At 42.3% G+C, this 17,040-nt stretch overlaps 1 protein-coding gene across 1 annotated transcript; it reads left to right on the top strand.

The window, feature by feature from the left end:
• Positions 1-1,305: 1,305 nt before the first annotated feature.
• Positions 1,306-15,800, top strand: LOC309487589 (ribonuclease inhibitor-like; the record flags this gene model as incomplete). Its single annotated transcript, XM_082155313.1, has 5 exons — positions 1,306-1,332; positions 1,505-1,704; positions 5,483-5,653; positions 7,147-7,322; positions 15,153-15,800. The coding sequence occupies 5 exons, from the start codon at positions 1,306-1,308 to the stop codon at positions 15,155-15,157; spliced, it is 579 nt and encodes a 192-aa protein (XP_082011439.1). The 3' UTR covers positions 15,158-15,800.
• Positions 15,801-17,040: the final 1,240 nt, after the last annotated feature.

The raw sequence follows: 17,040 nt of genomic DNA, 5'->3' as shown, positions 1-17,040 counted from the left end.
TCACCAAGATCTGACTTTTTTGCATTGGAAAACATTTACAGAGTAAACTGTCATAATGAAAACATGACAAAGCCATTTGACTATCTTGTTCATAAACAATGGTGTCAGGACTTTTCATCTTGATGACACTGACACTTTCATTGACATAAATACTTGCTTTTGAGGAATGGGCTATCCATTTTGAGCAAGTGACATGCTTTTGCAGGTTATCAACTATGTTTTGCAGTTTGTACTAATTGTTTTGAGAACTGCATTAACTGTTGTGCAAATGTAATTAAGAAAAATAACATTTGAATGATCATTTTGCTACATTATTTGTTTGAACATGTTAAACATATCTAATAATTTCTGTAATACATTTTAATTTTAATTTTGCAACTTATAAAGCGTTAAAATGTTCAATTTACATATTAAAACTAGTGTATGAAATGGCAAATGTAAATTATATAATTGAATTTTCATTTTGCACCAAAAGTTGCACAAATGTAATAGAAAATGTAAATTTAAATACAGAAATGCATTACCATTTTACATATTACATTTCAAATTGAATATTGCTACCCATAAGCTTCGATAGCATTCTCATTGGTTTGCTGGCATTTGGGGGGTTTCATGCGAAAGGAAAGCTGACTGTGAATAGAGCTACAGGGATGACATCAAAACCTGGAAGACTAATTCGCCACTGGTTGCCTCTAATTTATGGAAGATTATTTCCGCCACGAAATAAAACAATTTAAAAGATAATTGTGACTTTTTATCTCACAATTCTGACTGTTTTTCCCCTCAGAATTGCAAGGTACAAACTCGCAATTCTGACTTTTTCTTGCAATTGCTATTTATGTCACGCAATTGTGAGTTTGGCCCTGTCACAAACGGCACCCTAAACACTCGCGGTCTTCCTCTGAGTCCGCACTTTCCTGACGTAACGCCACTTTGACTGTCGTGAACAAGTCAGCTGTGGAGCTCGCTTCAGTGCGCATTTAGAGCACATATCGACCACAGAGGGGCGCTCGTGAGTACCCTTCTGAAACCTAACATTACTAAATGGGACACCCTATGGACTTAACGGGCACGCAGAAGCCATTGTAAGTCTACAAGACTGAAAGTGCATATGAAGTGTGCCATTTAGGACAGGGCCTTTATATCTCGGTGAGTGGATTCTGACAAAATGAAACACCTCTGATTGGCCACTGCGTTCAATAGACCAACAAACATGACTGTGATTGGCTACATTTCTCACCACTGTAAAAACATTTGACGTTCTCCAAAGCTCAAACACAAAAACACACTTGAGAGTTTGCCAGTATGATATTATTACAGAATCAACTGAGGGTGATCTTGCATTCGCTTGAGAGTGCTTATATTTAAATTAGACTTTGTGATATTTTTTACCCATGTTTTAATTTTTTAACAAAAAATGATTTGTGATCAAGCATTAATTGACGGACCCCCTGCAGTACGGCTGCGGACCCTTGTGTTAAACTGATCTGATCTGAACTGAGAGAGTGAAGAGTGTGTCATTGTTCTCTACAGGTTGAGGGATTGTGGAGTCACAGATGAAGGTTGTTCTGCTCTGGCTTCAGCTCTGAGATCAAACCCCTCACACCTGAGACATCTGGATCTGTCTGTGAATAAACTAGGAGATTCAGTTCATCTGCTCTCTGCTGTACTGGAGGATCCTCACTGTAAACTGGACACACTGTGGTAAGATGAACTCTCTGATAAACACATATTTTGTCCTTGGTAAATATATTCTTTATTAGTAATGTAATAGTTTTTAACTTTTTTACTCAATGATCACCAACTTTGCTTGTTAAACTCTAGCTTGTTTTCGGGTCTGAAGAAGGAGTCCAACCAAACAATTACACATCCACACAACACAAATGAGAGACAATTGAATACATTTCATTGAGAGCTCATTTTCTGTACAATTATAGTTTGACCAGGAAAACCAAAACCAGTATTTTATGTGTGATTCACACTCAGTTAAACAATAAATTACAAGTGATACTTACTTCAGTCCAAATGCACATTAAATAAATATTCAGTTAAATCAGTGAACATCACAGGTGAGCCAATGCTTGATTAAACATGCTAATCCTAAAACATAAATGTTCTCCCCAGTGTATACAGTACTGTGCAAAAGTCTTAGGCATGTTAATATCCCCCCCCCCCCCCCCCCCCCCCCAAAAAAATAGTTTTAAGTCAGTTATTTATATATTTTGCTGTAATGTGTCAGTAGGAAATATCAGTTTAGATTTCCAAACATTCTTTTTGCCATTAATTGTAATAATCCAGTGAGATTTGTGTATGCACAAGGAATCTGACAACAGCCGGTATGATCTGATCTCACCATCATCGAGTCCGTCTGTGATTACATGAAGAAACAGAAAAATGATTAACATGCCTAAGACTTTTGCACAGTACTATATAGTATATATATATAATTACTCCACATCACAAACAAGACAAAACATTACACAAATACACAAAGTATAAATGTTATATTAAAACAATAGTGTTTTTGAACTGACAGAGTTACAACACCCACAGACTTCCATAGGAATCGAGGAATGCGGAAGTAAAGTTTTGTATTGCAGTAAATATCATTACAATAATGCAAAACAAAACTATAATAAATGTCCTATAGAACAGAGCACAATATAAAAAAGGAAAAAGAAATAGAAATAGAAAAAAATAATAATACCAGGGACAAAAAGGTTTCTAATAATTAACATTTCTTTAATAAATTGATTCATCTTCCACTTTTCAATGTTGACATTCTCTGATCCTCTTCGGTTTAAAAATGACCGAACACGTTTTTAATTTAATTGTTTTGCTTCATCGGAATGGGATGACACTTGGTGACGATTGTTGTATTAGCTTTGTGAACACACACAAAATAATCATAGACATGATTCGGATATGGTAAAGGGTCATAAAAAAAAAAAGTGTCACACTTGGTTCCTTCAAAAATGACCGACAGGAAATGAATGGGAAATAGGAAAACTCAGAGAAACTTTTGGTGGTACAAACTACAAATCAGCCACTGTGCAGAAAAAAAAGTGCACAGCAATGAAGGAGTGACACTCTAACACATCAAGAGTGCAAATAAGACCCCCCCCCCCCCCCCCACACACACACACACCCACAAACACACACACACACACAGAGAGAGAGAGAAATGAACTGGTAAGACTGCAACAGTAAATTTTGAGAATATGCGTAATAAAATCAATAAATGAAGAAAATACAAAAGAGACTCTCTCGCTCAAACACACACACACACACGCACACACAAACACACAGAGAGAGAGAGAGAGAGAGAGAGAGAGAGAGAAATGAACTGGTAAAACTGCAACAGCAAATTTTGATAATATGCAAAATAAAATCAATAAATGAAGAAAAATACAAAAAAGACTCTCTCGCACACACACACACACACACACACACACACACACACACACACACACACACACACACACACACACACACACACACACACACACACACACACACACACACACACACACACACACACACATAATAATTGTTTGGTCTTATTTTAGCCTAATAGGTGTTCCTGATATCTGCTGCATATGCAACAATACATAAATTACAGTTTGTATGTACATAGTTAAAATAATATTTATTATTATAATTACATTTTTATTCCTGTTTTTTAACCTACAGTTTGATAATGATTGTTTGCTGTTGTTATTTTATTGTTTTTGCTGTTGGATCATAATTGCTGTTCCCTTCTGAAGTTTTATTACCATTTATAGAATTAAACTGAATAAAATACCAATTAATTGCAAAATGTCTGAATAAAGTGTTTTGAATTATCACTATCCATCCCTTATTTTGTTAGATTTTTTTAATTATCAAATACTGATTAACAAAAATGCTTGCATTGTGTTCCTTTTCTAACCAAACATTATTGTTTGATTGTAATCATAATGCAAAACCTGATACTTATGTAACAAAAATATCTAAACCTTGACAAAACGTAGTCTTTTAGAATGTCTAAATATATATCTAAATACATTTAAAAAAACTAATAAAATGGAGAAATCATGTCTAAAAAAACAATGGGAATCAAAAAGCCTCTCTATGTATTTATATAGGGAGCAACAGTACAGCCTACAGGCGGTTACACGACATTACACAAGTTTTTACTTTTTAACGCCACTGGATGACGCTTTTCTCACTTCAAAAAATGGATTTTAAAGGCCTGCACTAATGTGACATGTTGCATTTATTGAAAAATTATAATAATAAAAATAAAAATATGAATTCTAATGGAACAAAATGCTCATAAATTTTTTTTTAGTAGTACCATAGAAACCTTTCTAAATTCGAAATAATAATAAAAAAATATTATTGAACAAAAATATATTACATTGGTTTTCCTGAAAAAAAAAATGCAACAAAAAAATGACATTTTAAGGCTTCGGTCACTTTTGACCGCGAAGGAGCCAAGTGTGACCCCTAAACGAAGAGGACCAGAGGGATTTACAGTAAATCCAAAATTCTTTTTAAGATACAGAAAACAATGCACTGAAAAAGTGTGTTGGATTTAAATGATTGAATCATGCACATCAGCTCCACATGAACCAATTAAGTTCAACAAAGATCATTTGTTCACATAATGTCAACATCGTGGAATCAAGTAATTTCCAAGTAACCCGATGAAGAAGTTTTAAAGTGATTTTAATATGGTTCCCTAACTGGATTAATTCATTCAATTTCTTATATTTGTGTCACATGACTGAGTTATAAGATTGTATTAGATTGCTACGAAACTATTAATTAGCAATAGCATATATTAGCATGCTAAATGCTAAGCATGAAATCTAATTGTAATATAAGTAATAAACATATTAGAAAAAAATATTATTTTAAATGGCCATTAATGGATCATTATTGGACAAATATTTAGAAACAAAAATATCTTCAAAATATTAAATTAATATTATTGAACTAAAATATAGTACATTTAATTGATAAAGTTACACTTCAGGTGTTATTAATGTTATCTCTTTATCACTCCATAGTTACAGCACTGCATGGTATTTGTCCCTCAGTTTCTCCTCAAGTTCATGGAGAACCGGCATCCTTTATATAGCAGTGTAGGATATAGTGGCATTGCTTGTCACTACATTCAAATCACATCACACATTGCAATCTTTAATAAAATGGTCATTTTACACACTGTTTACACAGCGTCATTGTTCTCAGGTTGAAATATTGTGGAGTCACAGATGAAGGTTGTTTGAGGAAGATCTTGCATTCGCTTGAGAGTGCTTATATTTAAATTAGACTTTGTGATGTTTTTTACCCATGTTTTAATTTTTTAACAAAAAATTATTTGTGATCAAGTATTAATTGACGGACCCCCTGCAGTACGGCTGCGGACCCTTGTGTTAAACTGATCTGATCTGAACTGAGAGAGTGAAGAGTGTGTCATTGTTCTCTACAGGTTGAGGGATTGTAGAGTCACAGATGAAGGTTGTTCTGCTCTGGCTTCAGCTCTGAGATCAAACCCCTCACACCTGAGAGAACTGGATCTGTCTGTGAATAAACTAGGAGATTCAGTTCATCTGCTCTCTGCTGTACTGGAGGATCCTCACTGTAAACTGGAGAAACTGTGGTAAGATCATATATGACTCACACATGAAACACAATGTAAAGTCTCCTATATTTGAAATGTTCAGCCTTTTTCTGCTGCTGTGTTATTGAGCTTATTGAACTGTAAGTGATTTGTAAGCTCACGCTAAATCGTCCCAAAGTCCGGCATCCGACCAGCGCGGAAGGTCTTAACGTGTTACTGTCCTTTTCTCGAGGCAAAGTATTTTTTGATTAAATGCAATACATCTGAATATGTATTCTCTCGTTATTTCATCTGACTCCATGAATGAAAAGGTTTTAATGATATCTGTGGATCATTAATTGTGAGCGAATGTTTGACTATTCCTTTCAACTCTTTAATGCAAATAATGCCAAAGTCAGTTAGAATAATCAAATGTAACAATTTATTATGTCAGGTAAATGTATCATGCCAATTTCTTAATCAATTCAAATATAATCGATACAAAACATCAAATACTCTGGAAAATGAGAAGAGATGCAAACCCAACAATAAGAAATACATGAGGCTGAAGATCTCTCTCTCTCTCAGCCTCACGGGCGAATCTGAGGTACAGAAAAAGGCCTCGAATTCCCTGCTGCATTTCATTAAATAGCCAGGACCTCTTTCACTTGGAAATATCTTTTAACAATGGAAATTTGCATTCAGAGGTTACACCTTTGGGTGTAGGGAGACCATTTGTCTAGAGGCCAACCCCTCCTTGTGTGCTAGTTATCCATAAACTCTCAAAAACCTTATTACCTTTTGTTTTACTTATTTGGAAACGAGACATTTGTACCAGTCGCACTGTGACATTTTAAATGATACCAAACATGAAAAATACTCTGTGATAATCATTCACATTAAACTATACATTTTCTTGGGTGATTTACATGTGGTCTCAGCATGTGAGAGGGGGAGTGAGGAAGAGGAGGAGAGATGGGTTCTGAGGTGTGACTTTGCCTCACAAATGCTGAGTTCAAATGGTAATTTCCAGAGAGGTCCTTTGTCCTCTCAGGGTCTGGGTGCTCCCCAAACAGACTGTCCGGCATTTCCTAATTTATCAATTCTTACAGATTGAACACATGAGCTGCTCTTCAGGAACATGATTCTGCAGGACTGAGTCACTGAAATACACACTGTCACATCACAATCAACACTTCAGTCTCTTGATTTTAAACCGACTCGATCTCAACACATTCAGAACTGAGAAATGAAGAACATGCTGGATTTATTCTTGCAGTTCATCACGTTCATCTTTCTGCAGGGACTGTTTTTAGAATATTGTTTACACGATTAAAACAAATCATTACTCCATACGTACTGTATTAGTACAGATCTAAAGACTAGATGTTTAATAATCATGTTTTGAGCTCTTTGACATTTTAGATCTCAGTCCAATGATCCATCAAAACATTTTATTTGTGCTTGAAGTTTGTATTTTCTCTTTAATAATGGATTCACTGCTAAACTGATCTGAACTGAGAGAGTGAAGAGTGTGTCATTGTTCTCTACAGGTTGAGGGATTGTGGAGTCACAGATGAAGGTTGTTCTGATCTGGCTTCAGCTCTGAGATCAAACCCCTCACACCTGAGACATCTGGATCTGACTGGGAATAAACTAGGAGAATCAGCCGTGAAGCTTCTCTCTGATCTGAAGAATGATCCACATTATAAACTGGAGACACTATCTTGTAAGTAGATTATTTACTACAGATTACAAAATACAGTAATTTGTAACATATTTCGTTAGATTACACAAGCTTTGTAACCTAATCTAAATAATTTAGAATACTTTGGAATACTAATAAGGTTTGTAACACAAAGGGTCCACCAAACATAGGATTTGGTTTTCCCCTGCATATTATTTTAATAACATCAGTTCTCTTACGAGAGGTCTCTCGTACTGCGTAAGATATCTTACGCTAGGGGAAAATCCTTTTCCGCGAGATATTGAAGCCAAAAATTATCCTTAATTTTGTAATAATGCAAAACGCGTTGCAGCAGCAATGCAGACATAGGCGAGACAGCTCGCGCGCCTATTGGCTGCTCTGCGGCAACTGCAGCAGCCTATCGAGCGAGGCCTGGCGTGACGTCAGACCCAATCAGGGCACTTCGCGCCCGCTGCGTCACGTCCCGCCGAAATGGGCGTGGTCTAGGCCTATAAATATCGCTCGCAGGCAGCTATTATCTGATTTTTCATCCTTCAAGCGAAGCACACGCATCGCTGGAGCTGGATAAGAAGCCGCGCCGTCTGAAAGAGAGCACCTTCAGCGGGACGAGTCACTGAAGTCGCTGGCCGCGCCGCCTTCCTTGCCTTCCTGCTGCGCTTTCCGGCATTATATCCTTTCTCTGCTACTGTGTTTATGTATGTGTGTGTGCTCGCCGCCGCGACACACACTCCCATTGCACTAAAAGAGCTGGGCGTCTTTTTCAAGACGCCCCTTTTCCTGATCACGCAGCTCTCGCACTCGCTGACGGCGACTGCCCTCACTGCGAGTTAGGTACTGCCTATGGTGACTCTGAGGACTCACCTGGCATCCTTCTCCGAGACTGCTCCTCCACCCCCCCCCAACCCGCAAAGCTTGCCGGTTCGCCCGCTTGCCTTGCCTGCTTGGGGGACGATACCTGTTCTCCCTCTGTTCGAGCCGCGCACACCGCGCCGCTCACAGAGGATGTCAGGAGCGGGCGGTCACGGGGCTAGTTTTCTCTCTCCCTCTGTTCAAGCCGCGCAAACTGCGCCGCTCACAAGGGAGGCTGGAAGCGGACGGTCGGGGTTAGTTTTTCTTTACGTTATAAGAAAGCTACCCTGCCTTCTGCGCCCCATTCATGCGTCACTCACCGGCGAAAGGAGAAAGATGTGTTTTTTAGTCCCTCCGAGGATGGACTGACCTTCAATTTCTCATGCATATTCCCAGTTCCCTGATCATGCGACTGGAAATATCAATATTGCAGCAGGCGAGCCTGTTTTAATACAAGCGCGCCTGCAAGCATACGCCGAAGAAAGCATGTGACGCTCTTATATGCTCGTGCATCCGAAAACCTTTGCGTTCCCCCCTGTGGCTCAGTGGCGGAATCATTGGTTTTTCTCACGAGAGACCGGAGTTCGAATCCCGGTCTAGCGGCAGTTAAAATTATGCCGCCAATGCTTCGCTCTGTCAGTTCCCTGAAAAGCGACTGCAGACGTGCATTTTGCAGCCAACGAGCGCGTTGCACAACCCGCTCGCCTGCACCCAAACACCGTTTCTATGGTTTCCGTGCGTCACTGGCGAAAGGAGAAAAGAGCGTTTTCTGGTCCCCCTGCGGACGGACCGACCTCCTCTTTCTCGTACATTTCTCATTCCCCTCTGAAGTTCGGGCGACTGGAAATGTCTGTATTGCAGTGAGCAAGCCTGTTGTAATACACGCATGCCTGCAAACAAACGCCAGCACGTTGACGCTCTCTTATAATACTCGCACTAACTGAGTTACAATGTGTCTCCCCCTGTGGCCCAGTGGCAGACTCTCAGGTTTTTGCACGCGAGAGACCCGCGTTCGATCCCCGGGTCTACCGGCAGATAAAATTATGCCGTCAATGCTCGCTCTGTCAGTTCCCTGAAAAGGCGACTGCAGATGTGTATTTTGCAGCCAACGAGCGCGTTGTACAACCCGCTCGCCTGCACCCAAACACCGTTTCTATGGTGTTCCGTGCGTCACTGGCGTAAGGAAAAAAGGGAGTTTTTCTGGTCCCGCTGCGGACGGACCAACCTCCTTTTTCCTATACATTTCCCATTCCCCTCTGGAATTCAGGCGACTGGAAATGTCAATATTGCAGTGAACAAGCCTGTTGTAATGCACGCAGGCCTGCAATAAACGCCAGCATGTTGACGCTCTCTGTTTCTATGGCAACTTCTCGCTCGTTCAGTTCCAGTAAATGTGACTGTTCCAGTGTATCCTGCAGTAAACAAGTCGGTTCTGTCACCCGCTTGCCTGCACACAAACGCCGTTTTTACGGCTACCCAGATAAATCCCATAAGTGTGAATTTTTTCTGGTGTCCCGGCCACGGCCGATGGTGCTTTATGTGTAAGAAGAATGCCCACTGCCCAGTGCCCATCTCTACACACAAGCACAGCCCGTCACACAGGGCTCGCGCACATGAATCGGCTCAGACCGATTGCGCTTCAAACATGGTGAATGTGCCCACTAACACCACGTTATGCATGTCTCACGGTTTCTGTAAAAACGAAACCAACGTGCACTCGCTTCACGCAAGCGAACGATGCTTTCGGTGTGATAAATGTGCCCGCTGTCCCGCGCCCACATCCACACATAGACATGACAGTTCCCACGGGAACCGCCCAGCCCTCCCCCTCGCGGTTAACCACCGCAGAGGAGTCGAGCGCGGGCAATCTGCCCGCTGTCATCAGCGCGCCCCATGCCTCAAATGTCACGAGCGACACGCTTGTGTTACAGCACACCGAAGCTTCTCCATCGCTGAGCGAGCGGAGCGCGCTTCGTATTCGACCCCTAGCTATCCATGCAGACGCATGGGCAAAGCTACCCGGGGTTTCGAAGTGGGTGCTGAACATTATAGAAAGAGGCTATTCGCTGCAGTTTCGCCGACGCCCTCGCCGCTATGTGGCGCGCGTCGAGACCACGGTAAAAACAGAAGTAGCACATCTACTTCGAGCCGAAGTGACGAAACTATTGAGCAAAGGGGCCATAGAACCTCTCTCTCAAGATCAGAGCGAGGGAGGGCTATACAGCAGATACTTCCTGGTACCGAAAAAAGACGGGGGTCTCAGACCCATACTAGATCTAAGGCAACTGAACAAAGTGCTTGTGAAGCGACAGTTCAGGATGCTCACGACCAGGCAAATCCTTGTGCAGATTCGCCAAGGAGATTGGTTTGTGTCAATAGATCTGAAAGACGCGTATTTTCAAATACAGATAGCGTCACGTCACAGGCGATATTTGAGATTCGCCTTCGAGGGCCAGGCATATCAGTACACAGTCCTGCCGTTCGGTTTGTCCCTAGCACCCCGTACATTTACGAAGTGCATGGATGCGGCGCTCGCACCCCTCAGAATGAGAGGCATGCGAGTGCTGAACTATTTGGACGATTGGCTGATTCTAGCGCAATCTCGCGCAGTGCTCATAGAACACACGACCATTTTACTCGATCACCTCGAGGATTTGGGTCTGAGTGTCAATTGGGCGAAGAGCTCCCTGTCACCCAGTCAGAAAATATCTTTCCTGGGCACAGAACTGGACTCACTATCCATGATAGCGCGACTATCACAACAGCGCGCGGTAGACATTCGACGCACAGCGAACTCTTTTCGCTGCGGCGCGTCTGTCCCGCTCAAGAGATTTCAGAAGATGCTAGGTCTCATGGCCTCAGCATCGTCAGTGCTCCAGCTGGGTCTGCTCCGCATGCGCCCGCTGCAGTTTTGGCTGAAAGCGCGAGTCCCACGCGAAGCGTGGGCACCCGGTTTGCTTCGCCTCAGGGTCAATCAGAAATGCGTTACAGCTCTGAAACCCTGGAAAGCGAACGACTGGTACCAATCAGGTGTAAGCCTGGGGACTTCCTCGAGGGTGAAAGTGGTGTCCACGGACGCGTCCACCTCGGGATGGGGAGCGCTGCTCGAGGGCAGACCGTTCTTCGGCCAGTGGTCAGAACGGGAGAAGCTCCTGCACATAAACTGCCTCGAAATGCTGGCAGTAGACAACGCGCTGACGCGTTTTTGTCCCCAAATAAAAGGTCACCACGTCTTGGTCCGTTCGGACAACATGTCTGTGGTGTCCTACATAAATCGCCAGGGCGGCATCAGATCCGAGAAACTGTACAGGCTGGCAGAACGCCTCCTGGTATGGGCTCAGTGCAACCTGCGCTCGCTCAGAGCAGCGCACGTGCCAGGGATCATGAATATAGGACCAGACAGACTGTCCAGGAACAATGTTCCGGCAGGCGAATGGTCTCTACACCCACAGACAGTCCAACTGCTGTGGAAGAAATTCAGCAGAGCGGAAGTGGACCTGTTTGCGTCTCAAGAAAACGCTCACTGTCAAGAATTTTTCTCCAAGAGCAGGAGCGCGCTGGCCCATGTGTGGCCCCGCCGCCCGCTCTATGCTTTTCCCCCCGTCTCTCTCCTGCCTCAGGTGATAGAACGGATCAGGGAAGAAGGATGCTCAGTACTGCTGGTAGCACCGTTCTGGAAAAACCAACCTTGGTTCCCAGCCGTGATGCAGTTAGCAAGTACTGCCCCGTGGCCAGTACCAGTGAGGAGAGATCTCCTCTCACAGGCCCGCGGCTCGATCTGGCATCCTCACCCGGAACTATGGTCCCTTCATGTCTGGGCCATCAACGGGTACATGTTGGACTCCCTAAAGGAGTATTAAACACGATCACGCAGGCTAGAGCTCCGTCTACAAGACGACTCTATTCTTCGAAATGGTCAGTGTTTTCGGGCTGGTGCACAGCCCGTGGTGTGTCACCCACAAACTGTGATGTGACGGAGGTGCTTTCCTTCCTACAAGAGCTGTTGGATGGGGGCAGGGCCCCCTCCACGCTCAAAGTTTATGTGGCGGCTATAGCAGCGTTCTCAGAAACAACGCTTGGTCAGTCAATAGGAAGGAACGATTTAGTCATCCGCTTCCTTAGAGGAGCTAAGAGACTGAATCCTCCCAGACCTCCCTCAGTCCCCGTATGGGACCTTTCTACGGTTCTGGAAGCCATGAAAGGTGCGCCATTTGAGCCTTTACAGTCAATCGATTTGAAACACCTGTTTTTCAAAACGGTGTTTTTGCTGGCTCTCGCTTCAGTGAAGCGCATAGGGGATCTGCACGCGCTCTCTGTGAGCGCGGCGTGCATGGAGTTTGGGCCCAATGACTCAAAAGTTATACTCAAACCTAAGCACGGTTATGTTCCAAAATCCCTCAACACACCGTTTAGGGCGCAGATTATCTCTCTGTCAGCCCTACCGGTCCCTGATGAGGAAAGAGACGCGAGCCTCCTTTGCCCAGTCAGGGCATTACGAGCTTATGTGTCTCGCTCGTCTGTTTTCAGACAGACGGAACAGCTCTTTGTTTCGTTTAGCGGACGTTCTAAGGGACTAGCCGCGTCGAAACAGAGCCTATCCAGATGGATAGTTGATGCTATAGCGCTGGCATACGCCTCCAAGGGCATGCAGTGCCCTTTGGGTGTCAGAGCGCATTCCACGAGAGGCATGGCCTCTTCGTGGGCCTGGTCAAGTGGGATTGCCTTGCAAGATATTTGTATGGCGGCAGGCTGGGCCTCCCCGTCTACATTTATAAGGTTTTATAACCTAGAGGTTCCCGCCCTACAGGCCAGGCTGCTGTCGGTCTAAACTACCAGTATTATCTGACCTGATGCGTTCAGCTCAGAATGCTACGTTTGCTGAGCACAGCTCAATGTTCGACAGTTTAAAGCTGGGCAAACTGTGTAAGACCCACATTTTTCCCCATCAGTTCAGGCCGTACCCCGCCCTGTCTGTATGATGAAATTCGCGTCCCATCGACGCTACTTTATGTGGAAAAGTGAGGCTGCACCCCTCCTTCTTCCCGGACTCTCTGTGAGTTCACTGAGTGATTGTGCACTATATGTACCCCGGGCTTTCGCCCTTGGGTCTTTGGTGTCAGATCTCAGCATGCACGGCGTTTTACATTGGGTCCCCTAGCGTAAGATATCTTACGCAGTACGAGAGACCTCTCGTAAGAGAACGTACTCGGTTACTAACGTAACCTCGGTTCTCTCTAGAAGAGGGAACGAGTACTGCGTATCTTGCCGTGCATGCACACGCTCTGGTTGCTTCGATGATGAAAAACCAGATAATAGCTGCCTGCGAGCGATATTTATAGGCCTAGACCACGCCCATTTCGGCGGGACGTGACGCAGCGGGCGCGAAGTGCCCTGATTGGGTCTGACGTCACGCCAGGCCTCGCTCGATAGGCTGCTGCAGTTGCCGCAGAGCAGCCAATAGGCGCGCGAGCTGTCTCGCCTATGTCTGCATTGCTGCTGCAACGCGTTTTGCATTATTACAAAATTAAGGATAATTTTTGGCTTCAATATCTCGCGGAAAAGGATTTTCCCCTAGCGTAAGATATCTTACGCAGTACTCGTTCCCTCTTCTAGAGAGAACCGAGGTTACGTTAGTAACCGAGTACGTTTTACACAGTATTTCTTGAAGAAATTTTTTTTTTTTTTTTTTTGTAAACATTTAGTTGAATATTTTAGTAAAATATATATATATATATATATATTATTTTTTTACTGATGCAACACAATGCAATAAAAGCTGGGGTGTGTAAACTTTTTAAATTGCATGAAAAGGATAAATTGTAATTATTTTGTCTTCTTTGAAACCGGGAAGTATTCGCTTCTGAAGGGCAGTACTGAATGAAAAAAAAAGATGATCTTTAAACAAAATTTACACATCATCATAATCCTGTTTAAAGTTTACACCCCCTGCTCTTAAAGCTGCCGTCGGCAACATTTTTTTGATCATATTCTAAAATCTACTAACAAGCTTCCAATTCCTCGGTTATTGCTATCTATGGATAGATTAGCCAGGGCTGCCTACCTCCGAGTCCATGGTGTTGATAGATGCTGAAGAGACGGACGCGTTCACAGAAAATCAGGTACACACGCACAGTGACGCACTGACGAGCACGACCTCGATGGGAGGGTGCTCGCTGGTAGTGGGGAGGGGCATGAGAGTTGTAAACATTCAAAATTTTGGCTAATCGACCCAATCTGCCAGACTTGCCGACGGCAGCTTTAATGCATCGTTTCCTCCTTAAGCATCAGTAAATGTTTTCACCTTTTGTAATAGTTGTGTACGAGTCACTCAATTGTCCTTAATGTAAAAATATGGATCTCAAAATCATACAGTCATTGTTGGAAAGGAGTCAAATATGCAGAAGATTCTGGAAAACCTAAAAATGTGCAAAACCTGGAGGATTTTTCTGGAGAACAACGAGTTTAACTGCTCAGTTATTTAGATCCTGTAATAAACATTATTTGTTCTCATTATTCTGAGAACACACACAGTCTCTATGGAATGGACTACATATGCCGTATTATCATTTAATCAGTTAGTACATAGATGTTGTCCGACAGGAGGTCCGCTCTGACTCTCGGCTGCAGGACATTGTCACAGAAGAATCTAGATCACTCCCAGAAAAGATTACAATTAATTGCAAGAGTAGTTTCTGTTCATCACATCATTCATATAATGCGAATAATCGACTGAACCTTTCGTTTCCACGACGGTAAGTGGGAAGTGGTCCTGACACGATGATCTGTTCACAATGGTCTTGATCAGGATCTTCTTCATCTTGACGTTCTCCCGCGTGCAGAACAACAGCTCTGATGTTCTCCTCACCTTTATATCTCTGGCTGTAATATTAATGTACTCTGTATGTATCTCTGCCTGTGTTTGTTCTGAAATGAATCTACTGATGTGATGTGACCGCAGTAATGTCTCATACTCCATATGTGACTCTGTGTGTTTAATTGTAGTTTAAGGATCAGCTGATGGTGAATAAGGAGCCGCTACAGAGACGTCACAGTCACACAGTCAACAGAGACCGAAGACACAGAGACTGTGACATTACTATTTTATTTATTTTTTCTGTATGTGCAGCTGCAAGTTTTTTTGTTTGTTTGTTGTTGTTTTTTTACTTTTGGTTCAGATCCAAAGACAGTTTGAAAAAGCATGAAACCTTAATACATTTTCTTTGTGTACAGGAATGCACCCTTATGTCTCTTATGAACTGGTTTTACATTTCTCAATGGTGGAGTTGCTCGGAAGTCATCATCTAAGAAATTCTTCTTGAACTGAAAATTTGTTTTGTTACTTAATTATTTAAACTTTCATGATGGTTTCACATTGCGACATTGTTTTTCTTTAACCTATTCTACACTTGTAAGTTTCACTCTCGGTCCCATCACCGATCAGTGTAAAAAAAAATAAAAAAATAAAAGTGTTTTTTGTACAGTGTATTTACATAATAATTTGAATGTAATAAGATAACGTTCATTTTGGATGAAGACTTATTTAGCCTACACAAAATGATCATATTCATCTGAAATGATGGGTCAATCTGATGATCATCATGTTCACAAGAAAGCAAACAGAAGACAGAGCATAAAAGATTATTGAATTTACAGTTTGCTTGTTTTTGTGTGTAACATGATGTTTATTCATTTATTCTTATTATAGAAGGTATAATAGCTCACCACTGTAATAGAGGAACTGCAAACTGTCAAAAGTAGCCTCTCATTTGTCCACTGGCCAAAGTGTTTTAAAGACACAGCTGTGCAGTGTTGAGCTCACTGCTGTCCTGGGACACTGAAACCATTGTGGAACATTACCTTGAATATGTGCAGGAAGAGCTTCTCTGATCTGATCAAACTCTGTTTCTGTGCAAATCAATACATGCATTATAACTGTAACCATAATAATACCAGGCATGTGTGACAGTGAGTATCTGTTGTCTCATTTCACTGGCCAGCTCTGTGTAATTCTCTCTGCAGTGGCTCTGAGCTCCAGTCCAGGGCTGCGTTTCCCAGAAGCATTGTGAAGTTGATCGTGAAGACCATTTGCCACCAATGTCCTCTGCGATCAACTTATCTCACAATGCTTTGGGAAACGCAGCCCAGGTTTTTCTCTCAGATACCCAGACATTGGCCTATTGTGAGAGGAGATTTCTTTGTACCGCATATATCCAGAGTCTTTATTGCGCAACCACAAACTCTAAAATACAAATCTGGCAATCTCCATTCCCCAGGTTTAACAGTTTCATTTTCAATACTCTCTACCCCAGGCTCTGGGCAGACTTGTCTTAATATTTTCACACATCGAGTCCACTTTTGACATTTCGATTTCATCATCCCACTCCGAAACACAATCATATAAGGCTCTATTAGGTAAGAACCCTCTTACATCATATGCTATATCCTTAACTTGTCTCACTCCTGCTTTCATTTACAATTTGTCATAAAACACTCTCTCTTTCATTCTAATTTTTTCGGATATAAAAATATTGGTTGTTTTAAAACTTGATTTATATTTTCACACTCATACTGTATATTTCTGTATATGACCTCTGCCCACACACTTAGCACTTCCTGATAAAACAGCGGCATTTTGTCATACATCGGCTTTTTCAATCCCATAAAAAGCCTTTCTTCCCCACATCCACTACATTTGTCCAGCAAATCCTTCATATAACCTTTCCATCCATACTCCACTTTATCACATAAATACTTTTTCATCGTTTTTACCCTCATGGCCTTCTTTTTAACTTCTAAGTCAATCAATCCTAATCCTCCTTCTTTATAACTTGCAATTAATGTTTCCTTGCTATTTGAACTCCTTTCCCTCCCCACATAAAATCATTTGTTA

This window comes from Leuciscus leuciscus, assembly GCF_965113295.1.
Source record: "Leuciscus leuciscus genome assembly, chromosome: 23".
In the NCBI taxonomy this organism is placed as follows: domain Eukaryota; kingdom Metazoa; phylum Chordata; class Actinopteri; order Cypriniformes; family Leuciscidae; genus Leuciscus; species Leuciscus leuciscus.
This window is presented reverse-complemented; position numbering and strand designations above follow the sequence as displayed.